The following is a 16,975-nucleotide window of genomic DNA, read 5'->3' as shown; positions in this document are numbered from 1 at the left end:
GCCCAAAACGGGAGCCTGGCTGGTCGGAGCCACCTCTAGCTGCCAGCCAGGCTCCCTGCTACCAGATCACTGTGGCTGCAGCTCCCAGAGGCCTCAAGGATCCCAAGTAAGCCTGCTGGGGCCAATCCAAGTGCTGGCCCCAGTCTCCGTTACCCACCCAGGGCAATATGCCATGCACTAGAGCTCATGTGCACAGGTGCTCCCTGGGGACAAGTAGCAGCAGATAATGTGCTTCTGCAGCAGAGAAAATTTAGGTAGAACATGAAAAAGAGAGGTTACTTAAGCAGATGGTAACTAGTTTTAAGGTTCAGGGACAGAATGGAGCCTCGCAAGCTAACTGAGGGCACATATTGTGCTGCTGCTGTTTGCCTATGGGGAAATGCATGTTCCCACTCAAGAGGATGCGCCCACTAAGAGCATGTCATGACTGACCAACTTGATTTTCTTCTCTGATAAGGTGATAGGCTCTGTGGATGGGGGAAAACAATGGATGGACTATATCTTGATTTTAGCCAAGATTTGAACCCTGTCTCCCAAAACATTCTCATAAATAGGATAAGGTTGTACAGACTAGAACAAAGTAGTGTAAGGTGGATACAAATATAAGGTGGATAACAGCATACTGGGCTGCATTATTAGGAGCTTTGCCAGCAGATCAAGAGAAGTAATTCTTCCCTTCTATTCTGCATTGGTGAGGCCACATCTGGAGTAGTGTGTCCAGTTTTGGGCCACCCACTATGAAAAGGATGTGCGCAGGTTGGGGAGAGTCCAACCAAGGGCAGTGAAAATGTTTAGGAGGCTGAGACACATGGCTTCTGAGGAGAGGTAAGGTAACTGAGCTCATTTAGTTTGCAGAAGAGAAGACTGAGGAGAGATTTCATAGCAGCTTTTAACTGTGGTTCCAAAGAGAATGGAGCTAGACTGCTCTCAGTGGTGGCAGATGTCAGAACAAGGAGCAGTGGTCTCAAGTTGCAGCAAGAGAGGTTTAAGTTGGATATAAGGAAAAACTTTCTCACTAAGAGGGTGGTGAAGCACTGGAATGGGTTACCTAGAGAGGTGGGAAAATCTCCATTCTTGGAGGTTATTAAGACCCAGATTTACAAAGCCCTAGCTGGAACCATCTAGTTGGGCATTGGTCCTGCTTTGAGCAGGGAGTTGGACAAGGCGGCCTCCTGAGATCGCTTCCAAACCTAAGTTTCTGATTCTATGTTTATTTCCAGGTATTGAGGTCAGACTTACTGGTCTTTAATTCCACGCATTCTCCTTCTTTTGTTTCCTAAACATGGGCATTATGCTTGCCCTTTTTCTGTCATCTAAGACCTCACCCAACCTCCTCGAGTTCTCAGAGAGGATAGCCAGTTGTTCTTCAATTACCTCAGCCAATTCCTTCAATACCTTTGCTTGCATCCCATTTGGCCCTGCTGATTTGAAAGCATCTAGCTTCTCTAAGTAATTCGTAGCCTGTACTTCCACGACTGTAGGCTGTTTGTCTCTTTCACTATCTTAGCTGCCAATTACACCCATCGTCTGGTAGCTGACTTTATTTGTGAAGCCCAAAGGAAAACAGGCATTTATATACTGCAGCCTTGTCTGCATCAGCTGTGACTAAATTACTTTCTACATTCTGTAAGGGACTTACGGTTTCTTTGATCCTCCTTTTACTCTTGACAAACTTGTAGAATCCCTTTTTATTGCTTTTTTTTGTCACTTGCCCGTTGCAACTCAAATCATGCCGTGGCTTCCCTGATTTTCTCCCTCCATGCCTGTGTAATACTCTTCTACTCTTCCCTTGGAATATGACCAAGTTTCCATTTCATTAAAAGAGAACAGGATAAGAGTTGTCAAATATTTTTCAAGTTATCATAAAGAAGAGAGAAAACAACTTTTTTCCCTTGCCAGACCATGCAGGACATAAAGCAATAGGTTTAAACTGCTGCAAAGCAAAATTAAATTCTATCTCAGGAAAATCTTCCTAACTGCAAGGACAGAAGGAACAAGCCACCTAGGGAAGTTGTGTTAGCAAAAGAAAGATTAAATGTGCTTAGTTGAGTCTCTGATTTTCCATTGTGTCATTGAGAAACTAAAATCTACATAAAATTCTGTGAGGCCAGGTAGAGAGAGGGAAGCAAGAAGGAATTGGTCCTGCAGCTACCCAACCTGTGCTAGTCTCCAGTGGGCATCAGAGACTACAGTGACACTGTAGTCTTGCATTGTGGGTGAGTCTACATGTGTAATTAATGCACACAAATAAACTCTAAAGGTTATTGTTCTGGAGATTTTTGCTCCTGGTGTTTTAGCTGCTAGCAGAGGGTTTGGGGTTGATAGAGTGGTTGGGGGTAAAAAGGTAAGAAAGGTTTATTGACTTAACAAAAATACAACTATGCACAGTGACAAGACAACAATAACAGACAATAACGATTTGCATCAGCAACTTATTGGCAGTCCCCTCTGATGACTGAAGTATGACAAGTTCCTCTTGTTTAAAGCTCAATGGAGTCAGGAATCCCTGATCAGCACTGTCTGAGGGGTACCGGGAAGGACCCTGGTATTCAGTCCTCGGGCTTCTCAAGATCTACTGGCCCACCAAATCCAGGTCAGCAGCTAATTTTAAATCAGTAGCTTCTCTCACAATGCTGCATCTCCCTTCTAATGATTTCCAGATGTGCTAGCCAATTTATAACTTCTGAGCTATGCTAATAACTTACAGCCATTTAGATTTTCCTACTACATACTTTCCTTAGGACTCACCAATAGCAATACAAGCCTTTGCATTCTTTTGATAAGGTTAATTTTGACTATGCCACAAGGCCTACTACTACCTCTACAAGGCCTTGCTAAATTTACTAGGCCTCACTACATACAAGGCCTCACTACATACAAGGCCTCACTAATCTTTTACTTTAATTAAACTTTTAGTGGCAACATGCACCTCTAATACATAAATGAACAACAAAAAACACTTGGTTTAATCCTCACAGAAAGTTCAGCAAGCACCTTTATCACACAGACAATCCTTAGCTGTTACACCTGGGTGCACTGTTTAAATGTGTATGCGGGAGAAAAAAACTCTGGAGTATATTTCTCCAGAGTTTATTCATGCACAGCACATTGAACCTGGTCAAAGCAGCCTTGGCTAGCAGCAGACCAGGGCTGTTCTGACTGAGCTCAATGTGCTGCAGAGGGGCTGGCTGGGGCACAAGCCCCCAGGGTCTGGAACAGCCTGCCATCAGAGGTGGTTCAAGCACCTACATTGAACACCTTCCAGAGCAAATTGGATGCTTATCTTGCTGGGATCCTATGACCCCAACTGACTTCCTGCCCTTTGGGCGGGGGGCTGGACTCGATGATCTTCTGAGGTCCCTTCCAGCCTTAATGTCTATGAAAAAAACCCTATGAAAAAACAAGGGTGCTTCAGTGCAGGGGTAGCTGGCAGGGGCAGGGGGCCCCCGCACTGAAGTACCCTTGTGCCCCAGCCAACCAGGCAGCATCTATATATGTGCTGCTGCACACAAAGAACCTCCGGAGCAGGTCAGTACTTGTAAATACAAGTACTAGCTTGCTCCTGAGTTTATTAGTTTTGTGTGCCCTAATAGAGGTGCCCATGTAGATGATGAGATGTTTCCTGCTGAAATAATTAAGCAGCTCCACAGTAGACATCTGCTGTAGATGTGCTGTTTCTGGAGTACATATGATCACACCTGTGTTTGTCACACATACTGTTCCTATTTGATGGTTTGAGTGAGTATATGCAAGAAGTGGATTTAGCTGGGTTTATAGACAAAGGTGGTCATCTGAGTCACATAAGTAGAAGGGTTAACTGGGAGTATGGTGGGGATGCATCAACTCACATGTTGGTAACTAGTGGGTTGAGATTGTCAAAGCAGGGGGTTCCCTGGGATTTTGGAGTTGAAGGGGTTAGTTAGGCTTTTGGGGAGGAGCCTAGCTGAATTTATGAAGGGAAAGGTTAACTGGGATTCTGCAGTTGGGAGTTAGCTGGGGTCAGGAAGGCAGAGTCCAGTGGGAGTGATCTGGAGATGTGGAGAAAAAAGTTAGCTGTGATTATGTAGGCAGAGTATTACCTGGGGTATTATAGCAGTGGGTGAGCTGAATTAAAGAGAAGTGAGGTTAACTAGGTAATGGGGGAATGATGAGCTGGGATTATGGAGGCAGGAGGTTTATGGAAGCATAAGGCTATCTGGTGTTATGGAGTTTTTTTGTTAAGATTCTGCCAAAAAGGGGTTAGTAGAAATTGTGGAAGCAATTTGGGTAATGCAGCTAGTGAGTTACTGATGTTCTGGAAGCAATAGGACAACAGGGCAGGCCTTACGAGGAGAGGCTATGGGACCTGAACCTGTTCAGCCTCCAAAAGAGAAGGCTGAGGGGGGATCTTGTGGCCTGTTATAAACTAATCAGGGGGGATCAGCAGGCATTGGGGGAGTCCCTGTTCCCCCGAGCACCACCAGGAGTGACCAAGAATAATGGTCACAAGCTGGCAGAGGGTGGGTTTAGGTTAGATATCAGGAGGCGCTACTTCACAGTCAGGGCGGCTAGGATCTGGAACCAACTTCCAAGAGAAGTGGTGCAGGCTCCTACCCTGGGGGTCTTTAAGAAGAGGTTAGATGAACACCTTGCTGGGGTCTTTTGACCCCAGTACTCTTTCCTGCCATGGCAGGGGGTCAGACTAGATGATCTGCTCAGATCCCTTCCGATCCTAGAAACTATGGTGTTATTTTTTAGAGTGGGTTACCTAGGTGTATGAAGGTTACACTCTTCTGTAAGAATATGACCAAGCTTCCACTTTTTGTACAATTCCCTCTTGAGTTTCAGATTATTTAAGAGACTGCTGTATAGCCAGGCTGGTCTCCTGCTGCACTTCCCATTTTTTCTTCACACTGGGTTAGCTTACTTCTGTGCCTTTAGCAAGGCCTCCTTAAAGTACAGTGAGAATTGTTGGACTCCTTTTCCTCTTAGACCTTCCTCCTGGGGGATCCTGCCCACCTGCTCCCTGAGTTTGTTGTAATATGCTCTTTTGAACTACATTGTCTTTATTCTTCTGCTCTCTTTCCTTTCATCCCTTAGGATCTTGAACTTAGTCATTTCATGGTCACTGGGTGTGTCTACATGAGACATTTACTGGCCGTTGCCTAACTAACTGTGCAGTAAATTTTACAGTGGGTGCATCTACATGTGCCCCAATTGTACATTTGGTACTGCACAGTCATTTAGTAGTTGCTTTAGCAAATACTAAATGATTGTGCAGTCCTGGCGGCACACGATTATTTTTAGACACTACATCACCATAGCGACAAACTATGGCAACATAGCTCATTGCTACTGTGCAGTAGTGTTGGCATCATGCTTTGTGCCCGCTGATGCTACATTGCCATAGCTGGTCACTATGGTGATGCACCCAGTGTCTACACATGCGTGGGCACACAAAACTAATAAACTCTGCAGCAGGATAGTACTTGTAAATATAAGTATTACCCTACTCCAGAGATTTTTCATGCATACCAGTGCACATGTAGACAGCAACCCAGCTAGCTGGGGCTCGAGGGTTCTTCAGTGCAGGGGCTGCCTACCAGCTAGCCCCACACTGAAGCATTCTTGTGCCCCCGCCACCCTGTCCACAGCACACTGAGCCTGATCAGAGCATCCCTGGGCTGGCGGACTAAACCCCCACCCCAGACTCCCTGCTATGCAGGGCTGCTGGGACCCAGCTCAATGTGGTGCAGTCAGGGCACACGTGCAGATGCATGTTAATAGGCATGTGTAGTTGTGCCCACTGTCACCCAAGTAACCCTCTGCCTGCACATTCATATATCATTCCCCACCCTTGTTTGTGAGTAACAAGTGTAGAAGAGCTTTCTCTACCCATGGTTGGCCTTTCCACCACCTGTACCAAAAGGTATTTGTAACCCAGTCTAAGAGCTTGCTGGGTTGCCTGTGCACTGCTTTGTTTTCTTCCCAGCAGATGACACAGTAATTAAATGTCCCCCATGAAAAACAGTCCCTGCAATTTGGAAACACCGGTTTGTTTTTTAAAGAAAGTCTTGTACACCCCTTCCTCCTGGCTTGGTGGCCAATACCAGATGCCAGCTATGGCATCCCCCGTACTGTTCTCCCCTCCAGCAGATCTGGCTTCTACTTCATACTACACCTCAGACCATATGTACACATTCCTTATATATAGGACAACAGCTCCTCCTTTTTTACCCTGCCTCTCCTTCCTGAACACATTATACCCTTCTGTGACAGTACGCTTGTCATAGGAACTATCCCACCACATCTCCATTATCTCAATTACATCATAATTCCATGATCACAGTAAGATTTACAATTCATCCTTCTTGTTCCTCATTTTTCCTACATTAATATTTAAACATTTCAGGTAACTAAATGACTCTCTTAATTTCTCTCTGAAAACACTGTTAAGGCTTTAGCTATTGCTTCCTCACACTAGGTTTTTCTTCAGGTCCCCCAGGCTCTTTACTTACTTCTTGGCTCTTATCTTAATTTCCTGGTGAACCTGACTTAAAGCCCTCCTCACTAGGTTAAAAGAAGACATTCTTCACTCTTTTCATCAGGTGGACCACTTATCTTCCCACTACTTCTTCATCTTGGAACACCGCCCCATGTTCAGCGAAGTCATAGCCCTGCTAGTAACACCATCTATGTAGCCAAGTGTTGAACTCCAGGATGCACCTGCTCATTCCTGATCCTTTACCCTTGATTGAAAGGGTAGAAGAAAATGCTGGCTGGACCCCTGTCCCATTCACTCCTGCTTTCAGAGCCATGGGGTGCATCCTCAGGAGCTTGCATGTGCAGGGGTCCACATTTCCCATGGGACAAATAGCAGCAGCATATATTTGTACCATGTGTTTTGGGGTGCCACAAACCTCAGGTACATGCTCATATAGTCACTTGATTTCCTCAGGTTCTCCCCTGGTGATGTATTCCAGTCATCTCATTGATTCTCCAGCTACCTCTTTCTTGTTTTTCTTTTCCTGCTTCCTAGAGCAAAGCTGTCCAACTAGCAGCCCACAAGCTTCATGTGATCCACAGTGGGTTAGTTTGCAGCCCCAGGGCTCCAACTCAGCCCCCACACCCCACCACCCATCACTTTGCCTGCAGCAGAAGCAGCCGGAGGCTTCAGGCTCCCTCTGGCTTCTGCTTTCCACTCTGCCCCAGGAGATGGGATGGAGCAGCATAGCACATCCACAATTTCAGAGAAGCCCGTGCTGTTCGGCACTGGTGCCGTGCCATGCAGTACAGTGCAGTACAATGCAGTGCAGGAGAGGAGCCCAAGAATAGGGAGCTGAAGGTGGAGCAGAGGTATCTGCACAGTGCAGTGGGGACTAGGGAGTGCACCCATGGCCAATGCAGTGTAAGGGAAACACCCACTTGCCACATGCCTGGTGCTGCAGGGGTGGGGAGTCTCCTTGTGCTCAGTGTAACTGGACAGCACCCAGGGAGCCCATGATTCATGTTGATGTGGCCTTCATGTCATGTGGCCCCTGCTGGTATAGCCCATGGCTTGTGTGGCCCCTGGCAACTAAGAAGTTGAGCAGCCCTTCCTTCTTTGCCTGCTTCTATTCTTATTGGTTTTAAGATAATAAGCCTTTTCTCTTAAAAAAAATTATCACAGAATGGGTAATTAGGGGATATTCAAAATGAGATCATCATCCTTGGACTTACTGCTTTTCCTAAATTATGATCTTATGTTCTGCAGATATGCACTGTGAGTTTATTTAATGGTCACTAAGAACACTGTCAATACTAAGGATGCTGTGAGCAGGTGTTACTCTTGTTCTGTCCTGGATAAATACTTCATATGCTGAATATCCCTAGTGGGTGCAGCAGGATTATTTCCCTTTATATGACAGGTTAACAAAGAAGCCTTGCAAGGCAAGAAATCCGCCAGCCCACAGAGCTCAGCCTGGTGGCAGGAGAGCTAGTGGTGGAGCCACTTCCAGTGCAGCCCTGGCTCCAAGTGCAGCCCTGGTGAGCACAGCCTAGAGGCAGGAGGCTCCACAGCCCCACAGAGCTGAGCCTGGTGACAGGCAGCAGCAGAGAGCCAGTAGCAGTGCCGCTCCAAGCACAGCCCTGGTTCTGAGCACAGCCGCCCCCCCCCGCCGGCCCATAGCTCCTCCCACCACCAAGCTCAGCTCTCCAGCACTGTGGAGCCTCTCACCTCCAGGCTGTGCTTGCCAGGGCTGTGCTCTGAGCAGCTCCACCACTGGCTCTTCTGCCATCTTCCATCACCAGGCTGAACTCCATGGGGCTGGTGGGGCCACTTGGAGTGCAGCCCTAGCTCCAAGCGCAGCCCTGGCAAGCACAGCCCAGTGACTGGAAGCTCCGCAGCCTAACAGAGCTGAGCCTGGTGGTGGGAGGCAGTGGAGAGCCAGTGGTGGAGCTGCTCAGAGTGCAGCCCTGGCTCCAAGTGCAGCCCTGGCCAGTGGCTCTCCCCTGCCTCCCATCACCGGGCTCAGCTCTATGCAACTGGTGGAGTTCCTTGGAGTTCAGCCCAACAGTGGGAGGTGGGGAGAGCCAGAGCTGTACTCTGAGTGGCTCCACCAGCCTCATGGAGCTCAACCTGCCCTCCCAGCACTGGCACCAAATGCCTGGAAGAGCCTGGTACCACCCCTGCTGCATCCCCAGGAGTGGCAGAAGCTTCTTGTTTGCAGCCACTAGGCTGCATCATGCCCCAAGCCCCTTGGCATGGCACAGCCCAGCGGCTGCAGGCAGGTGGCATCCACCTCTCCCAGGGCTGCAGCAGGGGCAGCACCGGACTCTCCCCGGTGCTCAGGGCGGGCCACAGTGATGGAAGTGGGGCTGCTGCCACCCCAAAATTCTCTGTAGTCCCCCCCACCTGCCCTGCCAGTACTGCCACTGAGCATGGGCCTCCTAGAGGGGGCTCAGGCCCCAAATCTGTGTGCTGGATGACAAGAGGTTGCCGCTGCTGCCTGGAGCCAGCAGCAGTCTTCCCAGGGCTGGGTGCATGCTGTGCCCAGCGCTGTTCCCAGGTAGCAGCAGCAGCCTTCTGTCATTTTGCATACAGATCTGGGGGCCCGCACCACCAAGAGGAGTCTGGAGCAGCCCCACAACCCTCCCAGGGGTGCAGGCCCCCAGATCTGCACACAGGATGACAGCAGGCCGCCGGCAAATGAGTTTTGCTTTCAACTGTCTGAGGTGCAGTTTCACAAAACCCTCTGCACCTATCTCCTTGAAAATTGGCAGACCTTATGCCCTCAGAAGGGACTACCATCCCTGCAATTTTCATCTGAATCAGGCAAGACATGGCATGGTTATATGCATTTTCATGATTCCCCATTATAGCCTATGGGTGAAATGTCAAAACAGCTAAACAGTTTCGACTAAATGAAACAGAACTGTGCTTCAAAATGAAATGAAACAATGTAATGAAACACTGTCCCTTCAAAATAGGGAAACAGAAGTTGAAATGAAACGGTGCTGTTTCACACAGCCCTAACTTCCTCCCTCTGCCCCTGTTTGCTACATGTATCAAGGCTTTTAAAATCCTTCCTCAGGGTGATTAGGTGTTAGTTGCATGAAAGTGTGGGGATTTTGTCTGGGGTGTGCCAGTGCTTCTATGGAGACTTAAACCCAGAGTTTCCCAGCTAGAGGGTCTTACCCTTCCGCTCAGAGTCAGACCAATCAACGTATCTGGGACAAGAAAGGAAGTTTACCCCATGGTCAGATTGCTATGGGCTGTGCGGATTTTTGCCTTCCTCTGGAGCAGAGGGCATGGCCTTCCTCCTGGGATCTCTTGAGCCTATATTAAACAACCTTTACAGAAGCAGGATGTTGGCCACCATAGTCCCCCTGCTATACCTGTGGCAGGTTAGGGTGTTATGTCTTGAGGTGTGTCATAAAATCTTTCAAAAGGTATAATTTTAATAAATGATAGATTTAAAAAATATGCACTAAAAATCAAGCATCCATAGTAACAATCTATAGTATTTTAATTTCAAAAAATATTTTTGTCCTGATTTATGGGCTTTTTAAAGGAGTGTTTATATAGAGGTGGTTTCATAATAGCTCAGATAAAGTCTTGTATATTGTGTGGGGGGGGAGGGGAGGGGGGAGGTGGGGAGGGTATGTTTGTGGAGAGGGCTGCCTGCACATATTAGGTCCTTGGAGCTGGCTTGGGGTGGAGGGAGGGAGGAAGGGGAAGCAAGGAGCTTGCCTGGGCAGTGCAGTGCAGTGCAGGTGTAGTCCTCCCCCCCCCACCCCGGCCCATAGCTCCTCCCACGATGTTCCACATGGAGCTGTGTCCCACCCACTCCTACCCGGGGCAGCTCGGGCTGTGCTCCTACACACCCTGCCTGGGTGGTCACCCTCAGGCCAGATCCAATTAGTTGAGCTGGAATTGGCTCGTGAGACGTATTTTGCCCGCCCTAGTCAGTTTGAGGTCAGCTGCTGATTGAGATGCCCAGTTGCTTACGTTGTAATGGCATGCTGCCACATGTTTGGGGCATAAATGCTGTATGTGAGTTCACTTATTGATTGAACTAGCAGCAGAAGTTGTTGATACAGGGGAAAAGGAAAGGCTTTGGCATCCCCCCAGACTCTCTGCTTCATTACGCCTAATTTCCTCATCCTACTAGGCCTGGAGAGCATATTGACACAAACCTTCAAGAGTGATACAGTGGTTATCCAAGATGTAGTTGAAGTGTTGACATGGTTAATTTTTAGTGCATTTCAACACAAATAATAAAAGCACATGGTTACAACCTACATCCTAGTCTTGAACCCTACTCAGTTCTTTCTCTGTCAGACATCAATTAGGGGGTGTTCTTTTTGTATAAAGATTGTATAAAAACTGAGTGGGAATTTCAGGATTAGCCATTAATCCTCAGTTATTTTCCTATGAAGTCTTGGGCAAGAGTAGGTTTGAAGACTGCGGCATAAATAAAAGACAATGTTAGTATATAACTGCACTCTTTCTCCTTCAATATTTACATAACAGCAAAGCTTCTGATATATTTGACACTGACTACTCGTATCTCAAAATACTCACCTCTACCACATGCATTTTAATACGTGAAGGAAGATAATTGCACCTATCCAAAAGCATACGTACTTTTTTTCCTCTGAAATGTACATGCCCAACAGTAGGACTGTCCTTTCACATTATTACTAGAAGATTTTGTAGTCAAAGTATATCAGGAATTTGATATGCTCAGTTTACAGCAAGAAAAATGGGATACTTTCTTCTTTTCTCTGGGGGAGTGGGGGGGCAATAGATGGTGTCTTCACTGCAGTATGTTACATGGATCCAGACTGAGAACCAAACAGGAGTCCAAAAGAAACAGGGCATTTATTTATTAGATCCTAGACAAATTGTGGGGAGGGAGGCATTGTTTGTTTGTGTTCTGTTGCTTAACCTAACAAAGCCAAATTTTTTATATTTTATTCTGGGAAAAGTGACTTGTGTAGGAATGGGGGAAGGGGAGATTACAGTTATCCACAGGAAGAAAAATGTTATATTTTCCTTTTATATAACACGGTTATATTCAGCCAGGGGCACAAGCAGCGGCAGTTGTTAAAGAACAGAGACAAGAAGAAACACATGGCTGGAAACAGGTTGTGGAAGTTGCTGGAGGCTATTGATGATAATGCATATTAGGGTCACAGTTGACAGCTGGTGTTGAAGAGCTTGGTTGGTAGCAACTAAAAAAAATGTTCTTTTCTCTACAGACTGGGATAATCACAGATGCCAGGCTGAAAGAACTCACCCCAGCTGCGCCTGTTATTTTCATCAGAGCCATACCTGCTGATAAACAGGACACTCGCAATGTGTATCCATGTCCTGTGTACAAAACCCGTCAAAGGGGGCCAACTTACGTGTGGACTTTTAACCTTAAAACTAAAGAAAACCCTTCCAAGTGGGTCCTTGCTGGCGTAGCATTGCTACTGCAAGTTTAGTTGCATCAAGGCAGGATGCATTCATGAGAAACTTTTAACCATTTCTTATTTAAATTTTTAAAGGAATATATGAAAGATGAAATAACTATGTTTAGACTAGTAAGTACTGTAATTTCTCAAACTCATTCTTAAAAATATGTCATGTATAGCAAGAAATACTGAAGAAATAATGTAGGATGGATTCTCTACTCCTGTAAATTAGAGAATTGCTTTTTACCATATTTACTTGAATAGAAGATGACTCTGATTATAAAATGACCCCCTACCCCATAATTAGTTTCTGTATATGGGAAATGTATAATTTTGTTATAATTTTCTAGATATATAAACTTATTATTGGAGGTTTGCCTTGAATTTGTCCTCTTTCCACTGTTACAGCAGGAAAAATAAATCTCAGTGATCAGACAGCCCCTTTGCTCTTTGTTTCTCCCCAGCTTTTCCCCTGATAGCCCCTCCTTTTTCTTATTACTGTCAGACTTTGCTCTCCCTGAACATATAAAAGCACAAAGCAAATTGGAAAACAATAACTTTGAAAGCAAACATGGCTGCATACAATGCCTATATACTTAATTCATCCAGAATCAATGCATATTACTTTTTTGTTTTTTGAAACTGCTGTAAATTTTAACACAAGCATCTCATAAACACATTTTGGAACAGCATTTTAGCACTTACTACTATGGTATGCAAACTATGCATGATATCTGCCCAAAGCCAAAAACTCATAACTTATCATGTATTTCATTGGGCTGGGCCCCTCCAGAGTTAACAGCATGACAAGCCACGGTGACCCCACAGCTCAGCACTGCTCAGTATGTTTGTGTACTACAGATACCCCCCAACAAAGGATTCATGTGCTAATTAGCTCCCACTCATGAACAGAACTGAGTATCCTTGTCACAAGTCTTGGGATCCTCCAAAACTGTATATGCAAATGAGGCAAAGGGCAGCCTGGTCTGACTCCACCTCATGGAGAATGGGGCACACTAATCATATGTTCCAGGTTGAGAGAGGGGTGACAGAGGGATTCTGGCTGAACTGTTTGAGATCTGTTTCATCATGTTTGCCAGAGGACTATGTTTAAAGGGTATATGTCTTGTTCAGGTGGGCTGCCCTAACCTATCCTTGTGGTAGGTTTAGCTTAGCCTTTTGTGGGTGCTGCTCTGTTTTGTTTTCTATGGTTTTCTTGACCCCTGGATCCAGGTATCAAAAAATGCGGGGGGTGGAAGGGAGAGGAAATGGAGTAGTACATGAACACATACTCAGGTAGCATACACTGCTGAAAAGTGGAGCCAGGCCACCCGGAGCCATGCTTCAGCTACTGGCCAGGCTTTGCCTGGCAGCATTGCTGCACCTGCAGCCCCGTGAGGCCCACAGGACCCTAGGTAAGGCTGCTGGGGCCAGCATAGTGCTAGCTTCAGCCTCCCCTACTGCCCCACGCCCCCTGCCAGGTAACTTATCACATGCCAAAGCACACTTGGCATGAGCTTTCCTCAGGGACAAGTAGCAGCGGTGCAAGGTGTACCGCCACTACTTGTCCCCAGGGAACCAAATGTCCATTCATGTCTGGACATACCCGTGGTTGCCATCAGCCTGCTTATCCACTATAGCTTATGTATTTCATAGTCACACTTAGTGTTGGTTGCATTTAGTCAATATCACAGTTGTTTTCCATTGCTGAGCACATACTGCTTTTGGCAGTAGTTTAACAATCCCCAATGTATTTAGTGTGACTTTCTTGTATATTATTGTAATACAACAGGCTTTTTTCTTGTGCTAATTAGGGGGGGAAAAACCCATCTTGTATTCAGGTAAATATGGTATTTCAATCGCCCTAAACAGATTTACTTCTCTTGATGTTCTGAGTAGGTTTACCTTTGATGAAACCTACATTTTTCTGTTTATGTCCTAAGTCAACTGAAGTCAGCGGATACCTCTCTATTGGCCTTTACAAGCCTTGAATTAAGTCTGTAGCTATTGGAATAATTTTTTTGATTCTTTCCACATTGTTGTTTTCTTCAAATAAATGTTCCAGTGAGATATGAAGAAAAGTGCTAATGCTGAGAAACCTGACACTTATTGTGAAAATCAGTTGTTTTACTGTACTGTAAAATTTCTCACTGAAATCCCATTAATCTTTAGAAATATTGAAAGAAGTGGTTATTCCCAAGGTTTTTAATATAATTGAAATTAAATATATGGTACAGAAATTATTTCAGTAAAGGAAAACATTTCATACTTGTGTAATTTTCCTAATAAAAATCTCAATTCTTGCACTTGCATCCAGAAGCAGATTGTGGTTTTGTGTGAAACAGAGGTGCTCAACCACCAGCCAAGGGCTATGGAGTCACATGATCTGGCCCACAGTGCTCCCCAAGGGCCTGTACATTGGGAGAACAGTGGCAAATAATGGTTTCACTGCTCCCCCACTGCCAAATTTCCAAGCTCCATGAACCCAGTAATGTGGCCCCACATGCAGGATCTGGCCAGTGTGTTCAGGGTCAGTCCTGGGGCCTAGGGCATGGAAAACATGGGGCTAGGGATTGGGCCCAGGGTTGGGGTGCCGTACTGAATCTGTGGCCTTTGCTCTGAAGACTGCCCGACAATACTTATCCATCCCATGGGCCCAAAAGTTTGGGTACCCTGATATAAAATATCCACTGTATTCCATTTCACAGTGGGCACTCTACATGAGATGTATTACTATGTGTTTGCCTAACTTACTGCACGCTATGGGTAAGCATCTACATGTACACACCCTTACTGCACAGTAAAAATAGTTACTCATGATTAAATTTGTTACCTGCAAATGCAGGTAACAAATTTAAGCGCAGTTAGTTACTGTGCAGTAACACGCATTTAAACATGATCCAACAGCAAATTTGCTGCCAGATTGTGTTTACACATGAGTTACTGCACAGCAACTAATTGCACTTAAATTTCCTACCTGAATTTGCTTTAATGTGTTTTAGTTAAAAAGTGTGCCGCCACCATTTTTTTCAGCGCTGTCTTGCATTTCACCGTTTATACAAATGCATGTGCCGCAGCACTAGGTGCCTTTAAAAGCACCTAGTGCTGCAGTGCATGCATGTGTACAAATGCCCACGGTGTCTTGAAAAGGGAAAAGCCATTAACGTGTGTAAACACAAGATGGAAATAGGAAACTTCAGGCAAACTGAAAATCTACCAAAATTAATTCAGATCTCCTTGAATGGATCCAAAAGGTATCTTAAATTCATCTTAAATTCAAAATCATCTTAGATTCAGTAAATACAGTAAGTTTTAGTTAATATTGGCCAGGTAGAGGGGTGCCCATTAAATAGAAGATTTCTTTATTGCATGTCAGTTTAATTTTCACATCCAAAGCATTCAACAAGTTTTCCTTGAAAAAACAGTTATCTGTAGAAATGGCCCTGCTCTGGGCTATCAGGTTTTCCATCCTCCAAAACCCTTCTAAACTCATGGGCTCCTGGCAGATGTGGGGAAAAAAAATTAAATGAGCTTTAGGGGAAGTGGCAGCATGTTAGTTTGACCTGGCTCTGTAGCATCTGTACAGATTGGGTGCTTCAGCAGGGCTTTTATCTAAAGCTGATTCAATCATCTGTTAGATTGTTTGGCAACCATTGATCCTTCTGGATCATGGTGCATGCATGAGAGGGCACCCAGACTTTCAATGCATGTGCCTAGGCAGGAGTTTCGGAGGAGTGGAGGCTGCCCATTCTTTTCATCCCCCTGCTTTAGGGCACTGAGACAGAATCAAAAAGCCAGACTGAACCCATTTGGTGCCTCCATAGCTGTATTTGTAGAAATGTCTGAACCCAGGTTTCCTGTGTGGCAGACAAGGACTCTATCATTGAATGGCAGTAGATAAAAGCTAGTAGAAAAAAGCTCCAGAAAAGTCCTGCTGAAGCATCCAGTCTATACAGATGTTAAGAGAGCGATATCTGACCAATGCAATGCCTCTTTGACATTCACTGGGCTCAGCCTGAGGGCACACTAAGTTTAAAGTGCTGTTATTATTTTTTTAGGTATGTAAGTAGCCATGATTGCTACCATCCAACAGGAGAGTTTCATGTTCCCCAGGGGTGTCTTTGTAATACAGGCCAGTGGAAAACTGAGTGGCAAGGGTGTAATCACTAGTTGAGCACCAATTTTGATGAAGGCCCAGTAAGGGCAAGAGTCACCTGACCTATGCTATGAGTGGCATTCAACTGAATAAAACTAGAAACCAACAAATAATTCACCAGGCCCAGAGATGCCCCTACAGCAAGGTTGTTTCTACCTCATTTTATAGTCCTGCAGAAAAAAAAAACAACCCCAAAACCCCTATGTTTTGTTTAAATCCTATAATCTCTGCCATTTCCAGTAATGATGTCAAGGTTTAGGGTTGGCCTCTTTAATAGCCAAGAAGGAGGGCCCTCATTGTACAGATTTTCTCAGTGCTGGGAGTTATTTAAAACAGATCTAATTTAGATCTGGTGCATTCTTCAGACCTTCAGTGAACTTAAAATATCTATCTATCTATCTGTCTATTTTTTTTCTCCGGAAGAGTGTTTCATCTTTCTTCCAGATTTCTTTTTGCTCTTCCATGCATGGCTGACTTGGTGTCTTGCCACCTTTCTTTAAAATGTTTGCATGGACCTGTACACCATGGGTAGGACATATAGAGTTCATAGATTTCATAGACATTAGGGGCTGGAAGGGACCTCATAAGATTGTGTCCGGCCCCCCCACCACAGACAGGAAATAACCTGGGATCACGTGATCCCAGCAAGAAAAATATCCAGATGTTTTTTGAAAGAGTCCAGAGCAGGTGCTTGCAGATGCTGTTCCAGATCCTGGACACACACACCATAAAGAACTTCTTTCTTATGTCTAGTCTAAATTGGCCTTCCTGGAGTTTATGGCTGTTAGACCTTGTTATCCCTTGGGGAGCTCTGGTGAGCAGCTATTCTCCCAGTGTACCTCTCTTATGTAATTGTAGGCTGCTATCAAGTACCCCTTGAGCCTTCTCTTTTCCAGA

At 45.4% G+C, this 16,975-nt stretch overlaps 1 protein-coding gene across 1 annotated transcript in view; it reads left to right on the top strand.

Annotated features, from left to right (window-relative positions):
* Positions 1 to 14,228, top strand: part of DNAH9 (dynein axonemal heavy chain 9) — a 480,799-nt gene extending 466,571 nt beyond the window's left edge. The window contains exon 69 of the mRNA XM_090059292.1: positions 11,725 to 14,228. Coding sequence (XP_089915418.1) covers positions 11,725 to 11,952 — 228 coding nt within the window. The 3' untranslated portion in view covers positions 11,953 to 14,228. The remainder of the gene's footprint in view (positions 1 to 11,724) is intronic.
* The last annotated feature ends 2,747 nt before the right edge of the window (positions 14,229 to 16,975 follow it).

The sequence above is a fragment of the Crocodylus siamensis genome, chromosome 8 (genome assembly GCF_052110815.1).
Source record: "Crocodylus siamensis isolate JL-2025a chromosome 8, ASM5211081v1, whole genome shotgun sequence".
Classification (NCBI taxonomy): domain Eukaryota; kingdom Metazoa; phylum Chordata; order Crocodylia; family Crocodylidae; genus Crocodylus; species Crocodylus siamensis.
Note: the sequence above shows the minus strand (reverse complement) of the source record. Positions and strands in the feature narration are given on the sequence as shown.